Consider the following 12,076-nt stretch of genomic DNA (forward strand, 5'->3'; position numbering starts at 1 on the left):
ATGGAAGTTCCCAGCCAGGGATTGAATCCAAGCTGCAATTGTGGTGGTGCCACCTACACCACAACTGCAGCAATGCCAGATCCTTTAACCCACTGTGCTTGGCTGGATATCAAACTCACACCTCTTCATCTACCTGAGCTGTTGCAATCAGATTCTTAACCCACTGCACCATGGTGGGAACTCCTTTTTTTCTTTTTTCTTGAGTTAAATTCTTCACTTCTATTTATTCTTTCCTGTTTGGTAGCGAAATCCATTTGTAATAGTATGGACTTGCCTGTTATGCTGCTTTGTCACAGGCCCATGTACTTTGATGCTGTAGTGTTTTCTAAGACTATTTAAACTGTTGTTTTTATTCTTTTTGATCCAAGAGTAATTTTAGAGAATGTTTTTCATTTTATAGTATTGGTATTTTTGTTTATCCGTTTGTTAATGAAAAGCTTTAGGAGTTCCTGTCGTGGCACATCGGAAATGAATCCGACTAGGAATGATGAGGTTGCGGGTTCAATTGCTGGCCTTGCTCAGTGGGTTAAGGATCCGGTGTTGCTGTGAGCTGTGGTGTAGGTTGTAGACGCGGCTCAGATCTGGCTTTGCTGTGGCTATGGTGTAGGCTGGCAGCTGTGGCTCCTATTGGACCCCTAGCTTGGGAACTTCTATATGCCTCAGGTGCAGCCGTAAAAAGCAAAAAGAAAAAGAAAAGCTTTAACTGAGGAATTGGGAAAGATTGTGGCTTTGAAATTCTACATCATGTTTCAAGGCTTCCTTTTTGGCCAGGATTACTTTTTTAAGGATGTGTGTAGATGCTGAGTAGGCTGGTTCATAGTTGTCCTGCTGTCGGCTGTGTCAGTTCCTTTGTAACAGGAGCCCTGGACTCCAGTGTTACGGGGTCCAGGGCTGGTGTATGTCCAGGCGATGGCCCCCTGTGCAGGGTCTGGTGAACCAGAGACACGAGTCCTGTCCAGACCCCCTCAAAAATTGTGGGTGTGCTAGATGGAAGCCTGGTGAGGGTACGGATATTTGTGTCCTTGAGGTTCAGAATCTAGCTCTGCCCTTAGGGCTTCAGTCTGCAACCTGGCGTCTGCTTGCTCAGTTGTGTCTCTGATTCTCACTTGTATTTCCTGCAGGTGATAGTGTTTTACTCCTGAAGCTTTAGGCTCACGTCCTCCCTAGGGAGGGCACACACCATCCACGGAAGTAATACTATCCTGGGAGGTGACACACGAGGGACCCTCAGGCCTGACTGGATCCCAGCTGATGCCTCTGGGGTCCCCGTCTCTGCTGGCTCCCGCGCTTCCTCACTGTGAGCACGGATGAGACGACACCTGGGCACTTGCAGGCACAGGGTTGCATCGGCACAGAGAGCCCTTCATTATCTTCATGCGTTTTCTTGACTCTCTCCTGCCCTGTGTTTTGGCTGTCACGTCTCCCTTCTTGGTAACCCTGAGTCCTTTGCTGGTGTCACACTTCACTTCCTCATCTCACCCACCTTGTTGGGTTTTTTTTGTTTCTGACCCAATGTGAGTTTATGTCTAAATGAAGAATCTGGCCCACTTCGAGCTGTGTTGGTTCTCCCAGCACCTGCCTTTAAGTTCATTCACAGTAATGCTCCTGGTTGCCTCCATCATCCACTCTGAGGGTGGCCTCCTTGGGCTGTCCGGCCCTTCAGGGGCCTCCGCTGTCGTCCGGGGCTGTTGTTCTCCACCGGCTTCTCAGGACCTGCTCAGTCCTCCACCCTGTTCTCCGCAGTGTTGGTCACACCCTTCACACCCCCAGGTCCTTCCAGTGGTCCTGCCAAAGAGGAGCTTTGTTTCCTCATCTTGTCTCTTAGGGCTTGACCCTCTTTATTTGTGTCCCCCTTTCTAGCACCCCTTAATTTCGGTTACTTTTTCACCTTCAGAGTCAGTCTTCAGAGTCTGTGTTTTCTCAACTAATAAGAGCACAGAGCAGATCCTGTGCAACCATTTACTTTTGTTCTTTGCCAGAACTTGCCAGAGGTCAATAGTGTATTTTTTGTTCCTGGTACTAAATCTGTGTATTGACCCCACCAGTAACCTCCCCCCACTCCACCACCACCACTCCCCCACCACCACTCCCCCACGTGTCTTCTTACTGTTCTCTTGCCTTTCCTGTGAAGGACAGAAGTCTTTTCCACAGTATTTATTCCCCCAAAACAGACTAAGCAGGTTCTTCCCTATTTCTGTACCTGACTTTGCACTTGAATTGCACCAGAGCCCTGCCAGCTGGAGGGTTGGTGCAGTGATCTTCCTGTAGGAGAGCAACTGCCAGAGCAGCAGGGACCTCGGCTGACCCAGAGGAAGCCTGCAGCGCTTTATCCTGTGTTTGACAGTGCACCAGCCAGGCTAGTACTATTGTCCCGTGGTGCTGCCCGCTGGCCTGCCAGGGAGGAAAGCTGTCACTTGTGGATAGGCTCTTACTGCCAGCACCAGCACCCTAAGATAACCGCTGAGCCAAGCCTCAAATTCCCCTTTCCAGAGCTGCCAGGGTCTCTGCGTGGACTCCTCTGCACACTGGGGTCTACGAGCCTCTGTAGTCGGAGGACAGTGGGTGAGGCTGGGTCCCCTCGGCCCACCCCCAGGGAGGAGATACAGTTTATCCCATGGAAATGAGCCAGGAGGTCTCTACCTTGGTCCTTTGCTGTATTTTCTCTGTTTGTACATTTCATTTGAGATGTGCTTTGGGGTATAGATTATAGAATTTATCCTTTACCCTGTCAGTCATTACTGGGTCCTTTTTCATACTCAGGTTTTAAAAGAAATATATTTAATATATATATTCCATTGTCCTCTACCCAGACTCATGTCCTTCTCATAATGTCTTAAACACATACACACACAGGTGTGTGTGTGTGTGTGTTAGCTATTAGGGTCCATTATTTCATTGGCAATTATAATTCTTTAAAAACAAAACATATTGACATCTTTACCCTAACGACATGGTCCTATAAATTGTTTTAGACTCTGTTTTGATTTGCTTATTTTTTGTTTTGTAGAGAGTAGCTGTTTCCGATCTTGCCTATTTTGCCATGTCCTTCTGTCCTGTGTGACAGATGACCAATAATTCAGTGAGATCTTGGCACTGCTGAGAGCAGAAGGTGGTTTGTGAGGTCTGGTTTACAGTCAATCCCTTATCTCTGGTTTGCTTTCCATGGTTTCGGCGACCCCATGGTTAACCGCAATCTAATGTAAGATACTAGATGTAAGATATTAGAGACCACACTCACATAACCTTTATTACAGTATGTTGTTATAGTTCTCTTCTATTACTAGTTACTGTTGTTAATCTCTTACTGTGCCTGACTTATAAATTAAACTTTATCAGAAGCGTGTGTGCAGGAACAGGCATAGGGTCTATAGGGACCAGTACTATCCTTGGCTTCAGGTACCCACTGGGGGTCTGGGAACATATCCCCCGCAGATAAGGGGGGGAGCTACTGTACTTTGCTGATAAGGTTAAGCCTGCCCACCCAAGGAAGCCAGCATTCTTAGCAGCAATGGTAGTTGTAATAGTAATGATAATAAATCAGTGTATCAGCTTAAATCTGTTCCCATGAAGGGAAAAGCATCTCAAAATGTATTAACTTCTGGTAAGTAAATAGCATGATTAATCTTTTTATTGCAGGGCTGTTTAGCTTTCCCCTGCTCCTCATTTTAGAGGAAGCAAAAGGAGTCTAGGTGAGCAGTTCAGATATTTGAGGATTATGTTAAAGTGTTGAACACCTGTTATACGGCACTGCAGAATGCCCCCCTGAAACATGTGTGAAGTGACCCCTGCTTTTTAATCATCTCCTTATGGAGCTGGAAGTGGGGAAGTGCCTCAGGTCGGGGCTTTGGGGAAGCTGGGCCATTGGCCATTATTCTTTTGTGTATTTCTCGGAATGATCAATAAATGCCTTGTGCCAAGCATCTCCTTTTTTAGTTTAATTGCGAATGTTAATGAATAAACGCTCTACTGACCTACTTATGAATTTCAGGAATTTTGGAAAGCAAAAGACTGGACCTCGTGAAGGAGAAAACCATTAACCAGACCATTGGAAATGTTGTTTACTACGCGGCCGACTTGCCCATCTGGTGGCAGGTGCCCCAGTACGTGCTGATCGGCATCAGTGAAATATTCGCGAGCATCTCAGGTACAGGTCCTGTCAGGGCATCTGAGCCCAGGCCCGTCACAGCGTAGTAAAGGCCGTGCTATTCCCTTCCATGATGCTGTGTCAAGACAGCGCAGCACAGCACTTAGCGGCTCTGGGTGGGCCGCTGTGGTTCAGGGTCTGAACTGGTCAGAGAGTTCCTTTCTTGGAGTAGAAACGTCAGCATGGAATTCCTCTACTACTGTAGAAGTTCCACAGGAGAGGAAAGAAGAAGAAAGAGCCCACGGGGTGGGCTGGGTCTGACGCTTCCTACCAGGCCCTGCAGTCTGTGAGGCAGCCAGGCCTCGGGGTGTCCGCACAGCCCGGCTCTCGCCTTCAGATTTATAAGGAGCAAACCTAATGTTAAAACATGTTGGCACAGGCCTCTCTTGCCTCTCCGTGAGGCCCTGTGCTGCCCTGTGGACAAGCAAATTCTGTGCAGGCCTGTGTCCAGCTCCCGGGAGTGAGGGGAGGAGAAAATGAGTGATAACCAGGAGCCACCGGGCTGTGGGCAGTGATGCAAACTCCCCCCACCTCCCACAGAACCCATGCAAAGTTGGCTGACGCATTTGAGGAGGGAATAAATCAACAGGATGGCCTTTCATGTAGAACAGATCTCCGTGTCTGGTTATTTCACCAATGACTGAGTTCATGCACGGAGCTCCCGATGCCGCTGCGAGGCACTAAGACGGGGTTCCTAAGTGCTCTCCCTGCTGCAGTACAGCACTTTGTTTGCAGATTCCTGTTAGCTGAGAACTAGAGGGCTTTTGCTGCTCCTGCCTCTTTTTTTCCGACAGTCAGCTGCTTTCAGTGTGAGGGCTGGAAGTGACTTGCCCCAGAGATTCTGCAGGGCCCTGGGTGCTGGCCTCAGCAGGTGGGGCTGAGCCCCCCACCCCCCACCCCCATGCTCTGCTTTCCTTTTCCAGGCCTGGAATTTGCATACTCGGCTGCCCCCAAGTCCATGCAGAGTGCCATCATGGGCCTGTTCTTCTTCTTCTCTGGTGTTGGATCGTTTGTGGGCTCAGGGCTGCTGGCGCTGGTGTCCCTCAAGGCCATAGGGTGGATGAGCAGCCACACGGACTTTGGTAAGTGCCCCCCACCCCTGGAAAATAAGCAGGGCCGGGGGCCCCGGCTGCGGACACCTGGGTGGGGTGTGCTGGGTGTCACCAGGCTGAACTGGGAGCTGCCCTCAGCCTCGGCCACACCTGGTCAGCTTTGCTGCTGCTGTTTCCTCGGAGTGTGTTTGGTGAACAGACTCCACCTTCCTGCCCAACACTATGTTTATGAGGTGAAGGACATCTATATATGTATTTCCTTTCATTTACCTTTTCGTAAGTGGTTTCTTTTTTTTTTTTCCTTTCATTCTCCTGTCAGTACCTTTTAGTTTTCTGTTACATAGAAATAGATAATAAGCTGCCTTTTTATTTTTTTATTTATTTTTACTTTTTTTTTTGTCTTTTTGCCATTTCTAGGGCCGCTCCCGCAGCATATGGAGGTTCCCAGGCTAGGGATCGAATCAGAGCTGTAGCCACCGGCCACAGCAATGTGGGATCTGAGCCATGTCTGCAACCTACACACAGCTCGTGGCAACGCCAGATCCTTAACCCACTGGCCAAGGCCCGAAACCTCATGGTTCATAGTTGGATTCGTTAACCACTGAGCCATGGCAGGAACTCCATGAGCTGCCTTTTTAAAAGCAAATGTTACTCACCATGGATCAGAGTGGAATTTTACAGCTGATACCAGTAGGTGGCATCTTGAACAAAACCACTCAGGAGATGAGAGCTCTGCGGTTTGCAGATTTAGGATACCTTTAAACAGGCCCAGGACATGGAAGTTTCTTTGTATATTTTACCAGTGAAAACCACCATGTTGCTTTTGATGTGCAGTCCTGTGACATTTGCTATCCCCTGAAAGCCACTTGCAGGTGAAAATCCCTTTGAACATTCTGATGAAAGCTTAGACATTTCTCAGAAATGGCAGAAATCCAAAAGCCTCCCCATGATGCAGGTGAAATTCCTGTCCTGCGTGGAGCTTAGGCCTTTAGATAGAGTCCTTGTGTAACTTCCAGGATCCGCCTCAGGCACTGTCAGGCTGTGGTCCAGCCGTGTGGGTGAGTGGTGTGTGGGCAAGTGGTAGGGCAGCCTCGCCATTGTGGTGAGGGGGCAGCAGATCTGGGCTTTGCTTGTCCCCGCCCCCTGGAGGGTAATGTCCGGTTCCACAGAGGTCCTGGTGTCACATTATCTGTACAGGACAGACCTCCTTCAGAGAGAGGCTTGTTACAGAGACCAAGCCCTTGCAGTTCTTAAGACTCAGGTTCTGTTTCTTTGTTTATGCTGTACTTGCAAATGTATGTATCATAAAGGACTGATTGGCTTTTGTCATTCTCTGCTTTCCAGTGATGTAACCCCTCATGACTGGCTCAGTAACTCGTAGATTCCCTGTCATGCGTCCTTTAGTTTTGATGGGCAGTTTTTACACTTTTTGGTACTTCTGTGTCCGGTGCATGTACAGATGTGGACCTGGACTCTGACTGTTGACCTTATTTTCGTGAGAAGGGAACTCTCTGTTGGCTGTGTGTTCTGGATCAGCTGCCTATCCGGATGCTGGTGTCGCCTCCTCGCCACAGCAGTGAGGGCCGTGTGAGTCTCCTACCTGCCAGCTCGTGTGTCCTGGGTATGAGATGAAGACATGGTGCAGGAGGACATGGCGGGTCTGCTCCCTCTGTTTAGGGGCTGGTGGATCTGGGAAGAGAATGGGACCAGGTGCTCCCCCCACACAGAGTCCTTGCTTGTGTAGAAGGAGCTGCCACTCTGACCCCAGACCCCATGGCTTCTCTGTTCTGAGCTCCTGCCAGCCTTGCCCCCACCAGGCCCTGGTTTCGCTGCAGTAGAGGAGGCGGAGGAGGAGCTGATGGACGTGTGTCAGGCTCCAGGAGAGCCCCAAAGGGAAAGGCACCCAGATTCTCCTCATTGTTTCCCCCTTTCCCCAGCTTTGTGATTGTTTATTTAGATTGGCGGTCACAGCCCTGCTATGAAGGGCACTGACCTTAGTGCACAGCCAGTCTCCTTAATTCAGATCCAAACACAGAACTATTGGGAAGGTGTCCTGGGTCCTTTCTTAGCCCCCAGGCCCCCACAAGATGAGCTGTTCTGCAGTCGGCTCAGTGATCCTTCTGCATCTCGTCCTCTGCTGTGGTCTCCTTTCCCTCAGCACTTGTCGGGGTCTCCCCTGCGATTGGGTCTATGTGACTTCTGTGGAGTGTCCCTGTACAACTAACCCTCATTCACCTGCACTGCGGTGGGTGGTGTTTGTGGTGTCTCCAGTTTGAGGCTTGGGAATAAAGCAGCTGGGCATGTTCTGGGACATGTTGGTGGACTCGTGTGCTTGTGTCTTGGGGCCCGGTGTCTGTCTCACTCGGGTAGAAAAAAACCAATGTTTACCGTCTTCATGTGTAAGTACCTTCTGTCTGTGGAGACGCCCAAGAAAGTATGGGTGATTGATCGCTTTTAGGTGGTGGGCCCATTCTGAGTGCCCTCCTAACCCCAAACTAGGACACCCTGGCAAGGGGCAGTGTGCATTTCTCTGCCTGCAAGGAAAGCACAGCATACGGTCGTGTGGCTGCTGGCTTTACGCTTTGGAAGTTTTAAATGACTCTCTAATTCTGAGAGACTCACATCAGAGTTGGCATGTAGAATGGCATGATTTATGCTTTGACAACAGCCTTGTCGTCGTGGCACCAACACCACCAGCACTGCAGCAGCGCCAGTGAACCAAGCTCCATTGGGGAGTCGGAGGAGGAAGGGGGTCCTGTGTCCAGGGCAGAGCCCTGCATGTAGTAAGGGCCAAACCATTATTTTATAAATATCTGTTGAGTAAGTAAGCCACTCTGGTAGGAAATTCTAGGTGTAACTGGATCTCTTCCATATAAATCATTGTCTTCTACAGCCCGAATGAGTGAGAATTCTTGAGAGACATGTGAGTACTTATTATACAAACATGTGTATTGTATTCTGTTTATTAATCAAAGCAGTGTTAAACATCTGATCCTAATGAGTACATATGTTCATATAGGAGAAGGAAGTTCTGGAGTTACCCAGCTTGACGGAGACTGTCAGGAAAGGAAGTCTGGTGTTTTAAATAAACTGGAGATGCTTTTGAAGTTCAGCTTTCCCCTCTAGAAGACACCAGCTTCCTTTAGAGATGTTGCTGACACAGTGCATCCCTCTGCTGCCCTGTTTAGAAATATGTCAGAAGCCCTCCTCATCCAGTGATACAGTGGTGTAATCGGTGGTGGCACTGTCCTGTAGGGAGCCAGGTGGCATGCTCAGAGTGGCTCTGCGTGTCCCAGACCGTCCTGTGCCTCGTGCAGTGTGGCCATGGTGGGTGGCAGTGGAAGCCTCAGTTCATGTCAAGTGGGGGCCCTAATAGCAGCCCCCTTGTGTCCAGGTGCTGGAAGTACATTGCCTGTGTGTTCCCCCCTCACAGCAGCTCTGTCCAGGGGCACCGTCTTCCTCCCACTGTGCAGCCAGGACACTTGGGTTTGAACCCTGTTGGTTGAGCTCCTTGACCTTAGCCTCTGCCTCCTTGGGTTTTATTGGGAACTATCACTTGTGATAGAACATTATGGAAGATACTATGAGAAAAAAATGTATATATATATATGTATGGCTGGGTCACTATGCTGTACAGCAGAAATTGACACAACTGTAAATCAACTATAATTTTTTAAAAGTTTAAAAAAAAACATTAAATTAACTAATTAAAAAGAATGGGAGTTCCTGTTGTGGCTCAGAAGGCTAAGAACCTGACTAGTGTCCATGAGGATGCAGGTTCAATCCCTGGCCCCACTCAACGAGTTAAGGAACTGATGTTGCTGTGAGCTATGGTATAGGTTGCGGCTCGGATCCCGAGTTGCTGTGGCTGTGATGTAGGCTGGCAGCTGTAGCCCCAGTTCCACCCCTATTCTGGGAACTTAACGCAGCTCTTAAAAAAAAGGCGAACTTCTGTCTTCCACTCCCACTCTTCCTGCTGAGTGTGCTCTGCTGTCTGCCCTGGCTCGTGATGGCAGTTGGGAGTGTGTTTCATGTCAGGTGATCAGGCAGGAGCCTCGGCGGCATCTCAGCCTGGGGTGTGATGCTGACAGGTGTCCAGACTCCAGACCCGGGGACGAAGGGTCCAACCTAGAGTAAAGGAAGCAGGTGTTCTTTGTCATCCATGTGCCCCCCTCAGCAGCCTCAGTCCTGCCCTCGGCACAGCTGGATGTAGGGAGTTCCTTTAAGATGGTTGAGGGGGAAAGATTGGAAGGAAATAGACATGTTCCTGGTGGCAGGAGCACAGGTGATTTTTTTCACTTTCCCCATTTTCCCTAGACAGGCTTAAAGTCTTTGGTTTCGTGGTCACTTCCTCTGAGGGGGTTACGCCGTCCCCCAGTTTGCATCTGTACTTAGCTCTTGTCAGCCCATGTGTGGTTCCCCCGAGTGTGTGCACAGGTGGGCATGTCACTCCCTTGGGAATTGCACCTGCTTTACAAAAGACACAGGCACTTGTAGAGCAGGAGGCCCCAGCCCAGAGCCCCTGCTGAGACTCAGCTGACTTCGTGGTGGTTTCTGCAGCAGCTTTGAAAACAATACACTTGTGTATTTTGTTTTTGTTTTTGTCTTTTTTTTGCTATTTCTTGGGCCGCTCCCGCGGCATATGGAGGTTCCCAGGCTAGGGGCTGAATCGGAGCTATAGCCACCGGCCTACACCAGAGCCACAGCAACGCTGGACCCGAGCCGCGTCTGCAACCTACACCACAGCTCACGGCAACGCCGGATCCTTAACCCACTGAGCAAGGTCATGGCTCCTAGTCGGATTCGTGAACCACTGCACCATGACGGGAACTCCCACTTGTATTTTGAATTAGAGATAGGACTCTTTTCTTTTCTTTTAATAACCACAGTTAAAAGTCACCCTGATCTTAGTTGAAACCAAGTTAAGTAAAAATCTTTCAACATCTCTCTCTAAATGCAGCTTCTGTGCTTCTTTTTCTTTCCTTTTCTCCAGGCAACATCAATGGCTGCTATTTGAACTATTATTTTTTTCTTCTGGCTGCTATTCAAGGAGCCACCCTCCTGCTTTTCCTCATTGTTTCTGTGAAATACGACCGGCAGCGGTCAAGAGCGAACGGCATGCCCACCGGCAGGAGGACCTGAGGCTCCTGCACCCATTAGGTCTGTTGGACGAACAAATCCAGGGGAAGGAGCTGCCGGAGCTCGGAGAGTGGGCGGGATTTCACGTGGCCGCCAGTGGCTAACTTTCCTAAAACTTGCATGATTCCTGGATGGTTTCTTTTCTACCCAGTGACCTAGGTAAGTGCCTTCCTGGAGCAGAAGTGCAGATGTGCCATGCATTGCTTCTCACCACTCAAGAACCCGGAAATCCTGCAGCCAGTTTCCTCTCCAACAAATGCTTGCCGACGCAGATGCAGAGTCTCGGGAGATGACGCCCATACTGGTTGGCATCCAGTATTTTAAACAGATATCTCGAGTTCCCTGGTGGCTCAGTGGGTTAAGGACCCAGCATTGTCACTGCCGTGGCTTAGCTCGCTGTCATGGCGCAGGTTTAATCCCTGGCCCAGGAAGTTTTTGGCTATGAGCACAGCCAGAAAGCAAAAACAACACAAATATTATCTCCTTTTCCATAAAAGACCATCTCAGTTACTTCTTTTACCTTCATATTGAGGACTGGGAGGGTTTGTTAAGAAGTAAAAGTGTGGTTAGATGCTGCAAAGCTCCTGTAGAGAAGTCATGCCTATGGTTTCTTTCACAAGCCACAGATCTTGCCAGCGCCAGATTCCTTGGTACAAGCCGGTACCAGTACGGAATATATTTTATCTGCCGCTTCAAATAATACTTATTTTTTAAACTATTAACATTGCTTTTTTGTTGTTTCCTTAAGAATGTGCTATTTCATCCAATATTTAAGACCACAGGTTCCATCTCAGTCTGCAAAGCACCCTAATGTGTGTTCAAAGCCTTACTGAGTCAGTCCTGTGCATAATTCCGTTTCTGTACTGTTGAGCCTGGAAACCTGTCACAGGGTCGGAAAGAGAGCCCTTCTGAACAGCATGGGTGTGGTTGGAGGTGGTTGGAAGTGATAATGTGAACTTGAACTCTGGATGCTCACCGACTTTGGTGGGGGTATTTTATGTGTATGTGGAGGTTCTCATTTTGTTTAATAAACTATTCTTTATCTGTTGCTGTATTTTTGGTTTAACTCTGTTATAGAAAAGCACCTCAAATTTGAGACCCACTGACTGCTCCTCTGCGAGATATGTGCAGTCATTGTTGTTTGGCATCAGCATATGGATGTCTCGAGGGTTCCTGAACCGTTATGAAGAAGGTGTGGAGTGTCCCGAGTTGGGAACTGACGGAAAATCGCAGGAAAACGCCTGTTCCTGACACGGCTCTTTGGTTTTCTGAGATAGTGGTTCTTTTTAAAAAATGTTTTATTTTAAAAATGTATTTTATTGAAGTATAGTTGATTTATTACAGTGTTGTGAGATAGTGGTTCTCGAACCTATTCTGTATTAAAATATAGTTTTGTATTTGGGGAAAACAAAACAAGCCCAAAACCCTACTCGTTTTAGGGGTTTCTTTTTTTCTTCTTTTTTGTAATTCAAAGTATAGAAAAACTGCAGAAAAATACAAGGAAATCTTGACTGTTGGGGTTCAGACAGATTGAAGACAGATGTCTCTCAGTGTAACACCAGTTCTCAGAGGGGCTGAAGGTGTGAGTTTGGGTTAAAAAGGCGGGGGTGGGGGTGTGAAAAGCACTTCTCTAGGAAATACATTATCCTCTGGAGATAGAGTTTCTGTCCTCAGGATCTATTGCATATTGAAAACCATTAACCCATGCTGTCAGAAAATACATTTTCTCTGTAAGGAATTG

The 12,076-nt window shown here is 48.4% G+C and overlaps 1 protein-coding gene across 6 annotated transcripts in view; it reads left to right on the forward strand.

Moving 5' to 3' along the window:
* SLC15A4 (solute carrier family 15 member 4) overlaps positions 1 to 11,389 on the forward strand; it is a 32,058-nt gene extending 20,669 nt beyond the window's left edge. For 3 of the 6 annotated variants that reach the window (XR_014825646.1, XR_014825649.1, XM_003359076.5), the window contains 4 exons: positions 3,989 to 4,144; positions 5,068 to 5,226; positions 10,190 to 10,356; positions 10,487 to 11,389. Coding sequence is in view for 2 of the 6 variants with exons in the window: in XM_003359076.5 (XP_003359124.4) it covers positions 3,989 to 4,144; positions 5,068 to 5,226; positions 10,190 to 10,338 (464 nt within the window). In the remaining 4 variants the exon portion in view is untranslated. 6 annotated transcript variants of the gene reach the window in all.
* The last annotated feature ends 687 nt before the right edge of the window (positions 11,390 to 12,076 follow it).

Source organism: Sus scrofa, chromosome 14 (genome assembly GCF_054392235.1).
Source record: "Sus scrofa isolate SSC_HxYL_T2T_F1_AM1 chromosome 14, Sscrofa_HxYL_maternal_Yorkshire_Landrace_v2.0, whole genome shotgun sequence".
Classification (NCBI taxonomy): Eukaryota; Metazoa; Chordata; class Mammalia; order Artiodactyla; family Suidae; genus Sus; species Sus scrofa.